This window comes from Oncorhynchus mykiss, chromosome 9, assembly GCF_013265735.2.
Source record: "Oncorhynchus mykiss isolate Arlee chromosome 9, USDA_OmykA_1.1, whole genome shotgun sequence".
NCBI lineage: Eukaryota > Metazoa > Chordata > Actinopteri > Salmoniformes > Salmonidae > Oncorhynchus > Oncorhynchus mykiss.
Genome location: NC_048573.1, coordinates 44,730,379 through 44,749,703, shown reverse-complemented (window position 1 = coordinate 44,749,703; position 19,325 = coordinate 44,730,379). Strand labels below are relative to the sequence as shown.

Sequence of the window (19,325 nt, the reverse complement as noted above, 5' to 3'; positions counted from 1 at the left end):
CCCAGTCACACGTGAAATGAGCTTGCGCTCTAACCCCCAATAGGGGGGCAGCGGAGGAGCCTGCTACCCATGGTGCGACCGCATCCGAGGGAAGAAATGAAAAGAACTGCTGTGACAAGTCGGAGGCCCGCCGTGTTCATCTGGCTTTCCCCTCAGGCTCCGAGAGAGAGAGAGAGAGAGAGAGAGAGAGAGAGAGAGAGAGAGAGAGAGAGAGAGAGAGAGAGAGAGAGAGAGAGAGAGAGAGAGAGAGAGAGAGAGAGAGAGAGAGAGAGAGAGAGAGAGAGAGAGAGAGAGAGAGAGAGAGAGAGAGAGAGAGACAGAGAGAGACAGAGAGAGAGAGAGAGAGAGAGAGAGAGAGAGAGAGAGAGAGAGAGAGAGAGAGAGAGAGAGAGAGAGAGAGAGAGAGAGAGAAAACTCTCTGTTACAACTCTTTTTCCCTCCGAATAAGGCTACACACTAGGTAAGGAATTACATACTACATGTCTCATGTGTGCGGCAGGTAGCCTTGCGGCAGGTAGCCTAAAGGTCGCTGGTTCAAATCCCTGAGCCGGCAAGATGGAAAAACTGCCGTTCTGCTCTTGAGCAAGGCAGTTCATCCCCAACAACAACTGCTCCCCGGGGACCGATTAACAGGGGTTTGGTTAAATTGTGCTGACTAGGTATCCCCTTTCCCTTTCCATCGCCAGGCAACAGAGAACGAGTCGGGAGTGAATTTCACCGGTAACGAATCTCTAATCACCAGATGCTCCGGGCCTATCAAAATGCTGTTGGCCTCTTATAGAGAAAATTACTGTTACTCCTGTGCACCTGCATGTATGAGTCTGCCACATAGCTCTATTTCAGAAGCCTTGGCTAGGGTATTGAGGTGGAGCCTCCGAAGCAATGCACCTACTTTAGGCCTGAAAAACTGCACCAAGATCAGCAGGGAGGAAGAGAATTAGTCGAATTGCTGTTTTTTGCAAACGTTTTCCTGTGCGAGATGCTAGGCACCTGATGCTGGCCCATGGCCAACCTTCCTGTGCCCGCCTGCCAGCACCTTCCCAGTGCCATGCTGTCCCCGCGGGCCTTGCTGTGACTCTTGTTGGTGCTAGGCTCAACACGTCCATCGTACATGAAAGCCACATCCTTGGCGCTTGTCCCAGTGCACACCATACCACTCAGTGCAGTGGTGCACTCCATCCAGCTAAAAGATGCGACAGAGATCGAAGGATTCCCCACAGAGGTTTTGGGAGCTAAACCTCCCTAATCCGCACAGGGTTGCAGGGTATGAAACAGTGAAATGTCACTCCTTTCTGGGGAATCTGTGGCTCAGGCTCCATCCAAACAGCAGCATCTCTATCTACAGGGGAGCACCTCATTTCTCTCCCAAGACTTTGTTTTCCCTCTTCCTTGCTCCTCTCTGTCAGCCACGGTGTTGATTTCACTCGCAGTGACACCGCAATCCCAAGCAGGGAGGATAATGGGTAAAGAGGCTCAGCTGTCATCGTGTGCGCTCACAGGTATGTGACGACAAGCCAGCTGTTTGTTATTTCCACAACCGGTGGCCAACAGAGGAACCTTGTGCTTTACTGCTAATTATTGGCATATAGAGCCCACACACACACTACACTATATGCCCACACACTCTGCAATAAAAACACTTGGTGATATCTTGTGAAATCAGTCTCAAAAAGTGTTTTTAAAACAGCTGGCCGTATAAGGGGGTTACTACAGTGATGTGTAAAGTAAAATTGATGTACTTCTAAGTATAACCATGCCGGTTATCCACAGACAAACTGAAACCAGTGAAAGAGACGCAATATGAAGCAATATGGCACCAAACCCAAAGTGGACACAACCCATATCCTCTAGTCCCTTGTCTTTGACAAGGAGCCAGATGGAGAGAGGACAGTTGGTCTTTCCGATGCCTGTGGCATTACTCATTATCTTTTGATATGGGCCTGACAACAGGAGTTGGACATCCTCCAGTATGATGTATGGAGGACAAACGGGGCTCACCTGTACACTGGCCAAAGCGTTCCACTGTGATGTGCTTGTCCTGCCTACAGGCAATGGTCCTCAGCTGGCACTGGTCAGCGTAGGTCACCCCATCAGAGCCACACACCTGCTCGGGAAAAAGCGAGGACAAAAATAAGCTAGGATCACAACTTGTTAACTTTCGCATTGCCTACTACCAACCACCGTCGATACTAAATGCGGAACTGAAGCTTGGTAGTTCCAGGTGCTGGGGTCCAGATTCTGTACAGGACTATTGACAGTATGAACTGATTGGTCATAGAGACGAGGACTGATTGGTCATGGAGAAGAGGACTGATTGGTCATGGAGAAGAGGATTGATTGGTCATGGAGAAGAGGACTGATTGGTCATGGAGAAGAGGCCTGATTGGTCATGGAGAAGAGGACTGATTGGTCACGGAGAAGAGGACTGATTGGTCATGGAGATGAGGACTGATTGGTCATGGAGATGAGAATGTAGAGGCCCACCTTGGTCTTGTTCTTCTCGTCACAGTCGGGAGAGGGACATTCGCAGTGGGCTTGACCATTGACCTCGTCACACAACGCGCCAAACTTGCAGTCCAGCTCATCACATGAAGTTGGGGCATCGGCACCTGAGATGGGAATGAGGGGTTGAAATCAACTCATGGGGACAATAGATAGGCAGCTATGGCATCCCTGGCCGTTCACTCTAATTGGCTATTCCTGGTCCTAATCCTGATGCTCACATTAGCATGTGTGCTTGGCGCTCTTAACTGTCCTTTTATCCTAGTTGATAATTGTCATCATATTTGATATGCACAGCACTACTTCCACATATATAAACACGGGTAGGTTATGCAGATGGATTATCAGTTATGCTTTCCATACAGATTCTATTAATGATGTGTCTTTAATATAAAGTAAATATGTGGACTCTTTTCAAGCAATACTAAAAGAAGGATTTGATCTCATTGTGTTGTTTTGGCTGGGCGTCTAATCAGCACTGATCTCCAGTACTTTCACCAAGGAACCTTTTAGAAGTGTTGACACATATCGCCACTGGGTTGCATCAGCAGCAGCATCACCAGCAGCAGCAGGGGCTTGGGCCAAGAATCCTACCCATGAGCCCCTGAGGCGCCAAGTGTGGGCTCTCTGTGCTGACATAACAGCCGTGCGGAGCACCTCCTCTTGGTTTTCATGTACCCGTTCCATTACCACGCCCCCCTTTTTTCATCTGCCGGTACGCCACAGAGCACCACTGCTGGGCTGGGACTATTGACTTCATTATGCACTTGACTTCCTGTCGATAGCTGACGGTGGGTCTTAATGAGACAGTGCCAGGTCGGCACAGCAGGCGCTCACCTTCCCTCTCCGCCAACTGGAGTTGTGTGTGTATTCATTGGGCTAAATTAGAATGGAAGAGGGCGAGGGAAACTACTGATAGCGGGCTAAAGTTAAGAATAAATTCTTATTTTACAATGACAAATGACTGGATAGATAGCCAAAATATAAGTGCTTAAATGTATATTTCCCATTCTGATTTGTTTTTCCTTCAGATAACACCATGAACAACGACAGCTATTTTACTGCAGTTGCTTCTACCGTTTCTGCTACTTCTAAATGCTGCTAAAAAAAACGTGGCTTGGACAAAAAAAGGTGGAGTTCATAAATAGGCTGCTGCAAGGCCGCCCCCTGGACGAGAGGAGTGACAGGGACTAGACGAGAGCCGAGGGGTTGCCACGCTCGCCACGCTTCATCGATGGCGCGGCGAGTCAGCAGGTGGCACGTGTCAGTAAGCGGGGGCTCCACCTTACCTGTGTCGCAGCCGCTCATACCCATCTGGCTGCCGTCGGGGCACACGTTGCACTTCATGCCCTTCACTCCCGTCTTGCAGGAGCACAGGCCTGACATTTGCTCGCAGTCGTCCCTCACCGAGCCCACCGCGTCGCAGTTACACGCTGGAATACAGAGGGTGAGAAAGAGAGATAGAAAGAGAGAAAGGGAGATATGATTAGGGAGAAGAAAGGGATGGAGAGAATGGGAGGCATAAAATACAGTGAATAAAACTCCATATGTTCATCATAATGAAAGACTACCCACCTAGTCTATCCCTAACTCTCTCCAAGATTCTCCATTATGCTTTTTAGTTCAGGAATACACACACACTCTCTTTCAAACATACACACAAACACACACACAAACAAACAAACACACACACACACATACAGGCCACCTCAGAAGTGACCCCTGGGTTGATGTAAATCTCAGCGCTTCATTGTCGGGGGCTGGGGTCAGAGATAGTTCAGGCCGAGGCCAGCCAGACAACCCTGGGGCAAGATGGGAGAGGGTAGATGGGCCAACAAGATCACAGAGAGCCACCAGCCCGCAAGGGACAACATCAAAACCCATCATGTTCCTGGAATCAATCTTTTTCCTCCTGCTGAACTCTGCACTGATGTGTGTACTGTTTGCTTGTCCGTGAGTAAGCCTCAGGGGGCCAGTGTTGCAGTCAGGAAGCACGCTTTCCCATGTGCTCAGAGGGCACTTTTGGTACTGCAGTTTAGCTGAAGACAAGCCCAAAAGGACATTTTTTATAGACGGCCCCATAGACACCTTTCTGTGTTCACAAACATTGCCGCATGAGTGCATTTCACACTACTTTTGGATTATAATTGGATTGTAGGGCTCGTATGAATGTCCTGCTTAATATAATGTTTGTGTCATCATGGCAAATCAACTGCATTATACTTAAAAAACACTTCTACTTCAACCAGTAAAATGGCTCTTTGGCTAGCTTTTGCTACAGCCTATATTAATGAGAGTTAGCAATCTAGTGAACAACTAACTGCTGCATCCAAAATAATTATTTGCAAAGATCACAACCAAATGCAATCTAAGTGTGTGTTCAAACAAGAATCAAAACATCATTGTAAGCATACAAGAACCCCAAAAAGGGATTTTGTTTAGAAGTATAAAAAAAACGTAAATGTATCTAAATGTTGAATGGGCACAGATGGCAATGTCTTTCTTACTGCCACCCAGAGTCGCGCGCATCTGTGCGTGACGTCAGTGTCGTGTCCTGGAAAAGGGTTTATAGAAAAGTCACATTTTAAAATTCCTAAAAAGACACTTTAGTTATCACCTTTGTGCCAAAAATATCAATTGAATAATTCAAGTAATCGTCTTCGAGGCCAATTGTTTTTCCATCACTCACACCCGAAGATATTAACATTTTATAGTCATCCAATATTTGTGATGTTTGTGGATGACGTGATGATGCCGTCGCTGCTCGTGCTGCTTCCAACGTGCACTGAGTTCTAGTGTGTAGCCGTTATCGGCTCTGTAAAGCAGATGGCAACCACCACGAAATGGTGTATGCGAACGTGAGTGGATTACGTTGAAAACAATGGTCGGCCATCTTGGATGCTGTCTCCAGTTCATATATACCTCAGGTGTAAACCTCACAGGTAAGGCCACAGTGGAGACAGGTAGATAGTTCCTGCGGATGACTGAAAAGCTCTGAGGATCTCGTACTGTATTGCCAAATACTCTTTTCACAAGTAGTCACCATCAAAAAGGATTATGCGCACACACACACACATACACACACACACGCACACACACACAAAGGAATCGAGTCAATGTCTCCATATAGTATAAGCCATCAAGCAGATACTTTAACCCTAAGTGGCTTACAGTATTGCATACATACATTTTCGTACTACCGGCCCCAGCGGGAAACCTATGAGTTGCAAGTGTCATGGTCTACTAACTCTGTTATACAAGACCATAACTCTTCTGTTTCCTACATAAGGACAGTTGATGAGAAGAAACGAGATGGAGAAAGAGACAAGACGAAGAGGGTCTCTTACGTGTGCAGCCGCTCAAGTTCTCTGTGACGATGCCGCGGAAGTTCCAGAAGCTTGGATCGCAGCGGTCGCACTTCTGTCCCCCGACGCCGGGCTTACAGGAGCACTGGCCGCTGCCCGGGTCACAAGTCCCCTTGTAGGAGCCGTACGGGTTACACTGGCATGTACCTGGGGGACACACCGATGACATGACTGATTGAATAACTTAATTAATTAGATCATTATGCACAGCTACAACATCAAAGCATCAGCAGACCGTGTCCAGGTTCACCTCTGACCCCTTGTATTATATCCATCACAATGGTATTAACTTATCGACCAGATGCTCACAATCAGCCTATCGTAGCACTTATATCATCTTATTTCCATTGAAACTAAACGTATGAAAGAAAGGTAATCTCAGTGCTATGATACTTCTAGGAAACCCCGCCCAGACCTAGACTTGAATCTGTGTTCATACCTTTAGATATCACTTTATATACAGGTTTTCCTTTTAAAGAATTGTATGCTAGGCTGATTGTGAGCATCTGGTCAATAAGTTAATACCATCGTGATGGATATAATACAAGGGGTCAGAGGTGAGAGGTCGGATGCCACGTGAGGGGTCGGCACACTTACTGGGGCATCCGGCAAGTCCCACACCAAGGGCCGCCGTCTTGTTGTCACGGCAACAGCCATAGACTGACAGACTGCAGTGTTCCTGCGCTGGCAGTTTTGTCGGAGAGGTGGCCGAAATCGCTGATGAGGGGACGCAACGTACAAGAAAGGAGAAAAAAAAACTTTTCAGAGTGACAGAAGGCTCTTTTAAAAGGAATTAGAAGACACAATCTCTGAACAACATGCAACTTCTAGTGAACAATGAGTTTTGCCTGGCGGGCCAGGGGTGAAGAAGCTGGCATCTGGCTTCCAGATAACAATTTAATTTTCCCAGTCCTGACAATGGCTCAAAATCAGAGGGAGAATTATGCCATTACCTCCAGTGCAGTGAAAACAAACAATGGTGTTCCTAGTGGATTTGCAACAGCTGACATTTGCCTCTTCCTAGGAGGCCTATTCTCTTCATTTGTTCTCCTGTGAAATTGCAGAGCGCGACACAGCGTCGCTACAAGCTCGCACAAGCAGAAAAGAACGAGTCTGCAGCTGAATTTGATGGACTGGGCCAATCTGTGAGTGTATGTGTGTAGTTGTTTTGTCTGTGGGAGCGCCAGAATCCACCCCGACGTGACAGCTCGAAAACCGTATACAACATACCCCAAACAAATATCTCCCCCAACAGAGCACTTGTGTATAAGTGAAACGAGAAAGGTATGGAAGGATAGAAGGAAAAGAGGGGGGGGGGGGGGGTTGTTCAACGGCCAAGGCAATATATTATTGCTTAAACTCTCTTCAGGCCTTGGATCAAAATGGCCGCTAGTGGTAGAGTTGGGAGGAAGAACTCTCCCCCTCGCTCTCTCTTTCTTTCTTCCTCTCTTGTGTTCCTCATTTGGAGTTTGGAGGCTTCAGATACCGGCCCATAAATCACACTGTTACTGGTGTGGATATGAGCCGAAGCCTAATGGTGATGACTTGCTCTCTCTTTTTCCAGTGCTTTTCCACTCCAGCGATGAGCTTTGGACACAGTTCATTAACTTGCCACTTTTTCAGCGCTCCCGCTACTATCTGTTCTGAGCCTATTAGGACAAGAGAGAACTTTTAATTTCATATGTTCTTCAACCTATTGGTTTTCCCTCTAGAGTGACCATTGTCCTGCACAATACAGCTCTCTCTGATGTGCGAGTATTACTCTGTCTCTCTATCTCAAGGTCTGATGCTGCCTTGGCTATGTGCTGCGTGTAGCCTTTGTATTTCTACAAGGGGAGAGTTGAGTGCCCGTGCATATAGCAACGGTATATAGCGCAGGATCTTTTTTAGACGGCATGAAAACTGGGTCAGTGATTCCAGTTTTCTGATAGAAAAATGCAAAATAGGACAGCTTGAAAGTTCTTTAAGACAGCTGTCAAAGATCAAAGAACTCAGACAGGCATGATGAAACATTTTCCCAGAGACACAACGCGTGAGGTGTTTATAAACCACATAAGACAGTAAAAGAACAACAACACAAGGTCGTGTTGAATTCAAAACCCCCTTTGTCAAGTTAAAGAAGTCAGGAGCTCCCTTGAGTTTGAAGGCTTGGAGGTCAAACCGTGGTCAAAGACACGTTCCTCCATGCATAGCTAATGAAGAAAGGCCCAATGAGATTCCAATTGATCTGAGCTTTTTGGGAAAAGAAGAGGGCCCAGAGCTCGCGTACACCAATAGCACTTCACAAGAAAAAAAAGGATTGATTCTCTGCGGATGGTGAAGAAGCGTGACAGAAAGCGCCCCAAAGTGGCCAGCTTAGGAAGGACGACTTTACAGGAATGTGAGTGTGAAACCGGGGCGGAGAGCTCTCTCTATCTCTCTCTCTTTCGTTTGCTCCCTTGCTCTTTTTAGGGCTGCAGGGAATCAAACAGGCTGCAGTGATCACACAGAATATCTTATCTGCCCTTTGCTTCGCTCTGGCCTACTACAGAGAGATGATGGTTTACACTGCCAAGGCAGGGACTTAGAATGTAGAGCAAGACGTAGAACAAGGCTTCCCTACTTTTGCCTAGCATCTGTGGTGGCAGTCCAGAGAGAATTTCCTCTGCAATCTACATAATGACAAAGCGAAAACAGTTTTTTTGACATTTTTGCAAATGTATTAAAAACAAAAACAGAAATACCTTATTTATATAAGTTCAGACCCTTAGCTATGAGACTTGAAATTGAGCTCAGGTGCATCCTGTTTCCATTGATCATCCTTGAGATGTTTCTACAACTTGATTGGCATCCACCTGTGGTAAAGTCAATTGATTGGACATGATTTGGAAAGGCACACACCTGTCTATAAAAGTTCCCGCAGTTGACAGTTCATGTCAGAGCAAAAATCAAGCCATAAGGTCTAATTAATTGTCCGTAGGGCTCAGAGACAAGATTATATCGAGGCACAGATTTGGGGAAGGTTACCAAAACATTTATGCAGCATTTAAGATCCCCAAAAACAGTGGCCTCCATCATTCTTAAATGGAAGAAGTTTGGAATGACCAAGACACTTCCTATAGTTGGCCGCCTGGCCAAACTGAGCAATTGGGGGAGAAGGGCCTTGGTCAGGGAGGTGACCAAGAACCCAATGGTCACTCTAACAGAGTTCCTCTGTGGAGATGGGAGAACCTTCCAGAAGGACAACCATCTCAGCAGCACTCCACCAATCAGGCCTTTATAGTAGAGTGGCCAGACGGAAGCCACTTCTCAGTAAAAGGCACATGACAGCCCACTTGGAGTTTGCCAACATGCACCTAAAGACTTTCAGACCATGAGAAACAAGATTCTCTGGTCTGATGAAACCAAGATTAAACTATTTGGCCTGAAAGCCAAGCATCACGTCTGGAGGAAACCTGGCACCATCCCAACGGTGAAGCATGGTGGTGGCAGCATCATGCTGTGGGGATGTTTTTCAGCGGCATGGACTTGGAGACTAGTCAGGATTAAGGCAAAGATGAACGGAGCAAAGTACAGAGAGATCGTTGAAGAAAACCTGCGCCAGAGCGCTCAGGACCTCAGACTGGGGCGAAGGTTAACCTTCCAAAAAGACAATGACCCTAAGCACACAGCCAAGACAGGAGTGGCTTCGGGACAAGTCTCTGCATATGCTTGAGTGGCCCAGCCACAGCCCGGATGTGAACCCGATCGAACATCTCTAGAGAGACCTGAAAATAGCTGTGCAGCAACGCTCCCCGTACAACCTGACAGAGCTTGATAGGATCTGCAGAGAAGATGAGAGAAACTCCACAAATGACAAGCTTGAAACGTCATACCCAAGAAGACACAAGAATGTAATCGCTGCCAAAGGTGCTTCAACAAAGTAAAGGATCTGAATACTTACGTAAATACAATACTTTTAAATATGTATAAATAAGCAAAAATGTCTAAAAACCTATTTTTGCTTTGTCATTATGGGGTATTGTGTGTAGATTAATGAGTAAAAAGACAACAATTTAATCAATATTAGAATAAGGCTGTAACCTAACAGAATGTGGAAAAAGTCAAGGGGTCTAAATAGTTTCCGATTGTAGGTATCCAATCGGGGGAGGGAAGCTCTCGCTAGCCAGCTTTGGCGTTGTGTTCGATAGGCTACTGTACCAACCAAAGTGGTGTTCAGAAGAAACAACAGGATTTCTAGCCGTTGCTTTATGACAAAGTACTAAGCTGGGTGAATTAAGTACGAGATGGGTTATTACTCTGGCTGATGTTAGATCAGTTATGGTGGGGTGTTCAGGCTGCTCACCTGTACAGGGTCCCTGATTCTGGATCAGCAGGTGCTCCTGCTTTTCACACCTAGCCTTCTTCATTTCACACTCGTTGCTGTAGGTCTTCCCATTTGAGCCACACACCTGAGGAGAATCATAGTCATACTCAAATGAATGCTGGAATGTATGAGCGTGTGATTTAATTTCAAAGTTACTCTAAGTACACCAATCCTTTTCAAACCACGTAACATTGCAAGTTCAATCTCAGTCTGAAAATGTTATTGCACAAACATTGACTTTGAATGTAAATGTCAGATGTCATGCATTCATTACCTAGGAATTACCTAGACTTGTGTTAAACTGAAAACCACCTCTATTGCAGTAAAAACCACATACAGGTTTGTGGTTGTTTGTGGAGGGCTAACTTATGGAGGATAAGGCTTACCGGGTTGCGAGGCACGCGATGGCAGTCGAAGTCACAGACACAGCGGTCGTCCTCTGCGTCCTCGTCCCAGGATCCTCCAAACGTACGACACCTGTCCTGTTCGCAGCTCTCAATACCTGACCCCGATCCTCCTGAACCACACTCTGCAGAGACCACACACAGAGATCATTTTTTTAATTGTTATTATCGGCCCAGCACAGACACACATAAGAAAACGTAACATTTCGATACACACATCTTTGTCGTCCCCCATAAAAATGAAATCCGAGTTCTTGGCAGAGTGTTTATATATTCAGTGTATGCCACCTTTAGGATATTAAAATGTCCTTCACGTTGACGCTGAGATAGAACCAAAGACGCTGCTGGAAGTACAAGATAATGACCAACCATGGAGAGGACCAGAGATTGACAAAATAAATTAGGCACAACATTGCAGTGCCATCAGTGAGGCATCCTTTACATTTCAATTAAAGCTGAGGATAGTGGGAGGAGGGAAATATTACCCTTTGCATCCCTGCGAGGGGGAATCAATGTGGGGGAATCAATGCGAGAGCCTGTTTCATTGACACAGATTTCCTGATAGGAGGAAGCCTCTAATAATACGGTGTTCCATAAAATCCAATTATCAATCCACTCCAGACTTCGGGAAAAAAATAGTTCAGACACTTTTTGTACCTGCGACTGTGAAAGGTAAACTTTCGATTTATTTTAAAACGGTACACTTCACTGGATCAAAGAGGTTTTTGAAAATAGCTCTCCAGAGAGAGTTACAAGAGAGTTCAAAGGACAAACGACAAGCCATTATTATTTCCGAGGATCGGAGACTTATAAAGCTGAAACATTGAAAAAACATTTTGGAATACAAACTACATAAAGATATACATACAGATAGAACTCACAAGATAATGGGGGGGGGGGGAAAGAATGAGATGGAAATAAGAGTGGACACATCCAGCTTGACTGCAATGATTTATTTAATATAAACAAAATGAGAAGGAGTTTGACCATGGAGAATGACAGGTCCCTTTTAATGTTCTGACAGTTCACTTGTTACACTTGAAAGACTCCTGGGGAGAGGAGAGAGAGGGAGAAGGAATGGGGGAGAGGGAGACAGAGAAGGAGAGAGACCAAAAGAGAGAGAGAGAGAGCAGGAGACAGAGAGGCAGTAGTCCACATGCGGACAGAGGAAAATGTTCAAGTATGGGAAAAAGTAATGTTCATTAGTATCAAATCTCTTTATCTTAAAAAGTACCCAGTTATGATGTAAATTCTCCTGATGATATTCTCCAGACCAGTTATAATGCAATCTTATACTTTAACATTAATAAAAAAAATTTAAAAAAAAAAAAAAAAAAAAAAATATATATATATATATATATATATATATATATATATATATATATATATATATATATATGCATGCACTGCTCAAAAAAATAAAGGGAACGCTTAAACAACACAATGTAACTCCAAGTCAATCACACTTCTGTGAAATCAAACTGTCCACTTAGGAAGCAACACTGATTGACAATAAATTTCACATGCTGTTGTGCAAATGGAATAGACAACAGGTGGAAATTATAGGCAATTAGCAAGACACCCCCAATAAAGGAGTGGTTCTGCAGGTGGGGAGCACAGACCACTTCTCAGTTCCTATGCTTCCTGGCTGATGTTTTGGTCACTTTTGTATGCTGGCGGTGCTTTCACTCTAGTGGTAGCATGAGACGGAGTCTACAACCCACACAAGTGGCTCAGGTAGTGCAGCTCATCCAGGATGGCACATCAATGCGAGCTGTGGCAAGAAGGTTGGCTGTGTCTGTCAGCGTAGTGTCCAGAGCATGGAGGCGCTACCAGGAGACAGGCCAGTACATCAGGAGACGTGGAGGAGGCCGTAAGAGGGCAACAACCCAGCAGCAGGACCGCTACCTCCGCCTTTGTGCAAGGAGGAGCAGGAGGAGCACTGCCAGAGCACTGCAAAATGACCTCCAGCAGGCCACAAATGTGGATGTGTCTGCTCAAACGGTCAGAAACAGACTCCATGAGGGTGGTATGAGGGCCCGACGTCCACAGGTGGGGGTTGTGCTTACAGCCCAACACCGTGCAGGACGTTTTTCATTTGCCAGAGAACACCAAGATTGGCAAATTCGCCACTGGCGCCCTGTGCTCTTCACAGATGAAAGCAGGTTCACACTGAGCACATGTGACAGACGTGACAGTCTGGAGACGCCGTGGAGAACGTTCTGCTGCCTGCAACATCCTCCAGCATGACCGGTTTGGCGGAGGGTCAGTTATGGTGTTCGGTGGCATTTCTTTGGGGGGCCGCACAGCCCTCCATGTGCTCGCCAGAGGTAGCCTGACTGCCATTAGGTACCGAGATGAGATCCTCAGACCCCTTGTGAGACCATATGCTGGTGCGGTTGGCCCTGGGTTCCTCCTAATGCAAGACAATGCTAGACCTCATGTGGCTGGAGTGTGTTAGCAGTTCCTGCAAGAGGAAGGCATTGCTGCTATGGACTGGCCCGCCCGTTCCCCAGACCTGAATCCAATTGAGCACATCTGGGACATCATGTCTCGCTCCATCCACAGACTGTCCAGGAGTTGGCGGATGCTTTAGTCCAGGTCTGGGAGGAGATCCCTCAGAAGACCATCCGCCACCTCATCAGGAGCATGCCCAGGCGTTGTAGGGAGGTCATACAGGCACATGGAGGCCACACACACTACTGAGCCTCATTTGGACTTGTTTTAAGGACATGACATCAAAGTTGGATCAGCCTGTAGTGTGGTTTTCCACTTTAATTTTGAGTGTGACTCCAAATCCAGACCTCCATGGGTTGATAAATTTGATTTCCATTGATTTGTGTGATTTTGTTGTCAGCACATTCCACTATGTAATTTGCAAATAAATTCATTAAAATTGCAACAATGTGATTTTCTGGATTTCTTTCCCTCATTTTGTCTGTCATAGTTGAAGTGTACCTATGATGAAAATTACAGGCCACTCTCATCTTTTTAAGTGGGAGAACTTGCACAATTGGTGGCTGACTAAATACTTTTTTGCCCCACTGTATATATGTACTAGGGAGTCCAGATGCTTCCCTCCTGTCCTCTGTCTCAGTCTCCTTTTTTGACCATCTGACTCAGTCCCATCTGTATTGACGGGCTGCTTTAGCAAGGCCCCCGCTGGCCCTAATGGGGAAATCGATGTTGTAGTCCTGGAAGTGCCACTTAGCATAACCCATCTTCTTAAGTGGATTATGGGGCAGGTCACACTGTAGCGGGGCGCTGCTGGGTCCAGAGGAGCAGCAGTCCGTCTCATTGCCCTGATATGGGTCATCACCAATGGGCTCTGACAGGCTCGAGGGGTCGATACAGTGGAAGGGCATTCACTTCATTAGGCCCACGCACATTGAACAATGGAGGAACTCCAGAGGCCGGGAGTATTAAGGAGAATACACATCAAACTCAAGACAAAGACTGTCTTTTTTTTTTTTTTTTACAATACTGTACACCCAAGGGTTCCCAAACTTTTTCACTCAGGCATTAGGGAACATCGTGCGCCCCACTTTCGCTCTTTCTATGGGTACAAGCACTGTCCACGACACAAACTGTTCACACCCATCTTGTTGGCAGAGAATAACATTTTGCAGGTTTAAAGTTAAATCTCTTTCAATTATATACATTTTGCCATGTCTAATGTGTATTCATGTGATAGTTGAGTGACTAAAACATTACAACAAAATCTATGGGCTAAAAAACATAGCTAAAAACGTTAGCTGACCTTGGCTAGTTGATCTGGACATTTCTGACAAGTTTTAAATTGCTCTCTAAATAGCTCTCTGCCGACCCCTCAGTTTGGGAATCACTGCTGTACACAACAATTAAACCCGAATCCAATTGTTCGTATTCGCAATCAATGTGACTGCGGTAAATGGACACGATAGAAAGGAATTGTAAAATGGATTTGATACGACTATATGAGAGGCCATTTTGTGAGTGTTCTAAAGCTGTGACGGCGCAATGCAAAATGTCTGTCAGTGCCATATGATGAGCGAACACGGTATCTGATCCCAGACAGCGACATGCCATGATGACGGGTTCCAATGCAAAGGCACAAGTCAACTGACCCCAGAGCAGCTGTTAAATGAACAAGGCCCTGGCTTGCCTGGCCACCTGAGTATATTTATGCAAACTCAGCAGGAGAAGGGAAACGTGGGAGTGAGCCAAGAGAGCATTCGCCACCCAATTAATATTCCGCTCATGCCCCCCTGACTCAAAGAATAAATAAATATAAAAGGAAAAAAAGAAGAACTAAGACATTGAGTAAATAAAAGTGAAAGGAGGGAGGGGGCACTAATTAGCTGTTGGTTTTTGATGTGGCAGCCACCCGCACTGCCTATGAACCTTTCAATTAGCAGGGAAGATGTCTGCATCAGCTATTCTCTCAGCGCCCGTGTCTGTCTGCTACTTTTACTCAATCATGTCATAACCAGAGTCCATTTAACCAAGGAATCTCAGTTAAGTTGAGCAAATACAGAAGGGCGGAGACTCTGGAGAGAAGAAGAAAAAAAACAGCCGATTCTCGTATTTCCTTTTTTAAAGAGAAGAGCGAGAAATTGTGTGAGGGAATAAAACTGATAGAAGCAATGGAGGATAAAATGTGTGCTTCTTTTATAGCATGAGGTGATGACCCGATGGAGGGAGGAAGCAGAGAGGATGAGGGTGGATAATTGGAGGGAAACTAGAGAAAAGGGTGTGTATCGGTTCTGAAGAATGTGGCCCAGAGTCACCTCAGTACTATCAACATTTGCATTTGTATTTATCAGGGCCAGGAAACACTCCTGTCAGTAAAAAAACACCATACCAATAGCATGACCTGTGTGAATGTCAACATTACCATTTGTCATCTGTCACAAATCCCATTTCTGTGTGTGTGTCAGTGAAGTGCAGTCAGGGTAGGCAGTGGCTATCTGTGCAAATTTTTTGTATTCTAATCTTTTTCTCAATGATTCTGGTGGTTATTATGCAAACAATTTCCAAATGTGCTAAAACAGAACCAACATCTCAGGAAAGGTGCCAGGGTATTCATGTCTTCCTTTCCATCTATTCAAATTGTTGACCCGCAAGGCCATTAATGAAGAGGGTCAGCATAGACGTCGCTGCTTTGCCTAGCTTGAAGTAGCTTCATTCGTTGCATTGAGACAATTTCATATTTTGCACATCCGTATTGCCTTAACATGTGGTGTGGGTAAACCTGTGGTAAACTCTGCACATTTGGGCATGTCAACATAATTTGGTGCTCGCATCCCTTGAACTGAACGAAGCTAGCTAGCTAGCAAAAACAACCTGACAAATGGACACTATACTGCACATCAAATAATTTCCCAAGTTGGAATAATGTTACACGCCGTTTGGAGGGTTCGAAGAGTGGAACGTCAACTACAAGGAAAGTTAAGACCAGACAGAGCCAGCATACAGGAACTCTACAAGACGTGATGTTATTAATGAAAGGCAACCACCATCTCCCTCACTGCTATCTGTTGGGCAGGCTAACAGTGACTACTGGACTGTCCACTTGTCTGAAACGTCATTACTTTTTACCCAGACTTTTACACATCTTGGAAATGTACTTTTGCTTTGTGGACGTAATGGGAATGGGGCTTCTCCTGCCACTTTTTGTGTCAGTGTGAAAATGGAACCAAAGGAGGCTTTGGGGATGCGTCTCCCACCTGTCCGTGGGCTTGCTGTGTGCCTGCAGAATAAAATTATGGACATGGGTTCAATGCTGTCACCGAGAGGTTTACCCTGACGGTCAGACAAATGAAATTAATTTACTAGTACAGTAGGCCTAAATGCATTTCACATTCAATTTGCAGGTTAGGCTACTGTTGAATGAACATGAGAAAAGACAACATCCCTTTGATGCATTTGATTGATCAAGGTAGAATTTTTGGGGATGAGACACACAAAAAAATGTAATACACAAAAAAAGTATGTGGACACCTGCTTGTCGAACATCTCGTTCCAAAATCATGGGCATTAATATGGAGTTGCCCCCCCCCCCTTTGCTGATACAACAGCCTCCACTCTTCTGGGAAGGCTTTCCACTAGATGTTGGAACATTGCTGCAGGGACTTACATCCATTCAGCCACAAGAGCATTAGTGAGCTCGGGTACTGATCTTGGGGGATTAGGCCTGGCTTGCAGTCGGAGTTCCAATTAATTCCAAAGGTGTTCGATGGGATTGAGGTCAGGGCTCTGTGCAGGCCAGTCAAGTTCTTCCACACTGATCTAAATAAACCATTTCTGTATGGACCTTGCTTGCTGCACGGGGGCATTGCCATGCTGAAACAGGAAAGGGCCTTCCCCAAACTGTTGCCACAAAGTTGAAAGCACAGAATTGTCTAGAATGTCATTGTATGCTGTAGCGTTAATATTCGGACTGCCAGATGGTGAAGTGGGATTCATCACTCCAGAGAGTCCAATAGCGTTGAAAGTCACTGAGCTCTTCAGTAAGGCCATTCTACTGCCAGACTGTTTGTCTACGGAGATTGCATGGCTGTGTGCTAATTGGTATTTCCATTTGGTGAAGTTTTTTTGTAAATTTTGGTTAATAGCCTATGTCACTCTGGTTGTTGGAGCGATCTGTTGATTGGTGAACTTGGGCTTCATCAAAGTTTATTTGTGAGTAAATCAGGCTTTGATAATAGCCAATGCCTTCCCAGCCACTGACCTCACCGCACGTCACCGGTGTGTTTGTGTGTGTGTTTGTGTGTGTGTTTGTGTGTGTATTTGTGTGTGCCTGTGTGTGTTTAGCAGTTTTTAGAGTTTATTAGGAACGTATCGAAAACAGCGTGGCTTTGGTAGGCCCAAACACGCAGGTGGCTTGTTGCTCGACACTTTCCCTGTTTGTTTTCGCTTCATTTGCCAGCCCCTCAGACAGTCAGTCTGCTGTTGAAGGATGTGACAACGCGTTAGTCCAAATAAACCCTCCTTACATAAAGAAAGATTGAGCAGTAGGGAGCTCAGAAAAGAGAGAAAGGGAGCGGAGAAGGTTTCTTAGCAGGATATGTATGGATAGATAGGACAAAAAGCCACTGATCAGCTTTTGATGAGCTCTTCTCCACCCACCCACCCATCTCCTCTCTGTCGTTCTCTCTCGATATGTATTGGGTAGTGGATAGTGCATTGACACTGCCGTGTGATATTTTCACCCATAATCCTGTTTAGTAAATGTGTATTCAATTAAAACCGGCCTGGGCCCCAAGGTGATGCACTACGCTCCCTCGCCACTTTGTCAGTGTCGACAAAGGAGCTGAGCCTGGGCCTACCCGAGTGTGAAATTAAACAGGTGATAGATACCCCCAGTACAGAACACTGTCATTTTTCATTACCCTAAATAAAAAAGGGGGGGGGGAACGCTTACATTTCACCCTGTGACAAATGAATATGGTTTTTAAGTCAGGTCTAAATAAACAAATAAATTGTTCAATTGGCTGGAGTTGGAGGAGTCTACCAGCACTGTAGACGAGAGAGTGGTGGGTAGGGGTTGTACTGTCGGCAAGTGCCGAGGGGAAAGGTTGCAGTCGGTTCAATAGGTTGTGATAAGTCAATACATTGACTAGTCCAATTATATAATAGGGTTGGGTCAATTTGATGCACAGGGTTTTAAAGACTTAATTTTTTTTAAAGAACAACATGCTTTTAAAGACGTATAAATTGGAGTTTGTATACCGAAGAAAGTAGTTTTTCAATCAAGATTTTCCCAAAACATTGGAGGAAAATTCTAACCCTGTTCCTGTTCAAAATATTAAGCTACTACAGCTACCCCATTAAGAATGTCCTAGCTTTCAGCAGTGGGGGGTTGTGCGTCCGTTATCTACTAGAGGGGAAGAGGAATGGTGACAAGGCGTGGAACAAAAAGAAAACTGGACCCGTGTCCCCGGGGGAAGATTTATCGATCGGACCCGATCCCATCTCTGAAAGCAATGTGATCTTTATGTCAAGAGACAATGCTAGTTTGATGGAGAGAGGGCAACATGGTGAGACAATAGGGATGGGAGGGGGAGAGACAGATAAAATAAAATAAAACATGTTTCTTTTGTTACTGGCTGATGGCTTTCTGGGAACTCAAATGAGCAAGCGAGGGAGAAGAACAGGGGGTTGTATGCTACTAGAGAGGGAGAGAAAGTGAGAGAGATGGAAGTTGGAGAGACATTGCAATAGAGAGAACAAGTGAGAGAAACATGGAGGGGAAGAGAAAGAGGAGCTAGAGAGAGGAGAGAAGAACGAGGAGAGAGAGGAAAGAGAGGAGAGAGAGAAGAGAGAAAGATGAGAGAGAGGAGCGAGAGGGGAAAGAAGAGAAAGAGAGGAGAGAGTGAGGAGAGAGAGAGAAGAGAAAGAGAGGAGAGAGAGAGAGGAGAAAGAGGAGCGAGAAGAAAGAGAGAGAGAGAGCGAGAGAGAGAGAGAGAGAGAGAGAGAGAGAGAGAGAGAGAGAGAGAGAGAGAGAGAGAGTGAGTCACCAGGCTTCACAAATAGATAAATGCCCTTGGGGCGCTATAGAGGAGAGCATCTTTGCCCACTGCCAGACAGCGATATGGGACACATAGTGAAAGCGTGTGAGTGTATGTGTGTGTATATACTGTTTACTACATGTGCAGTGTGTGCGTATAATGATTATATAGGGCACAGTGTGTGTGTGTGTGTTTGAATGTGCGTGTGGTGTCCGAG

The 19,325-nt window shown here is 45.5% G+C and overlaps 1 protein-coding gene across 10 annotated transcripts in view; it reads right to left on the bottom strand.

Annotated features, from left to right (window-relative positions):
* The window catches only part of agrn (agrin), a 279,791-nt gene that overhangs the window by 41,140 nt on the left and 219,326 nt on the right, over window positions 1-19,325 (bottom strand). For all 10 annotated transcript variants that reach the window (XM_036988106.1, XM_036988109.1, XM_036988110.1 and 7 more), the window contains 7 exons: window positions 10,599-10,741; window positions 10,192-10,297; window positions 6,465-6,584; window positions 5,850-6,014; window positions 3,792-3,935; window positions 2,485-2,609; window positions 1,999-2,104 (listed from right to left, as the gene is read on the bottom strand). In XM_036988106.1, the coding sequence (XP_036844001.1) occupies window positions 1,999-2,104; window positions 2,485-2,609; window positions 3,792-3,935; window positions 5,850-6,014; window positions 6,465-6,584; window positions 10,192-10,297; window positions 10,599-10,741 (909 nt within the window). The remainder of the gene's footprint in view (window positions 1-1,998; window positions 2,105-2,484; window positions 2,610-3,791; window positions 3,936-5,849; window positions 6,015-6,464; window positions 6,585-10,191; window positions 10,298-10,598; window positions 10,742-19,325) is intronic.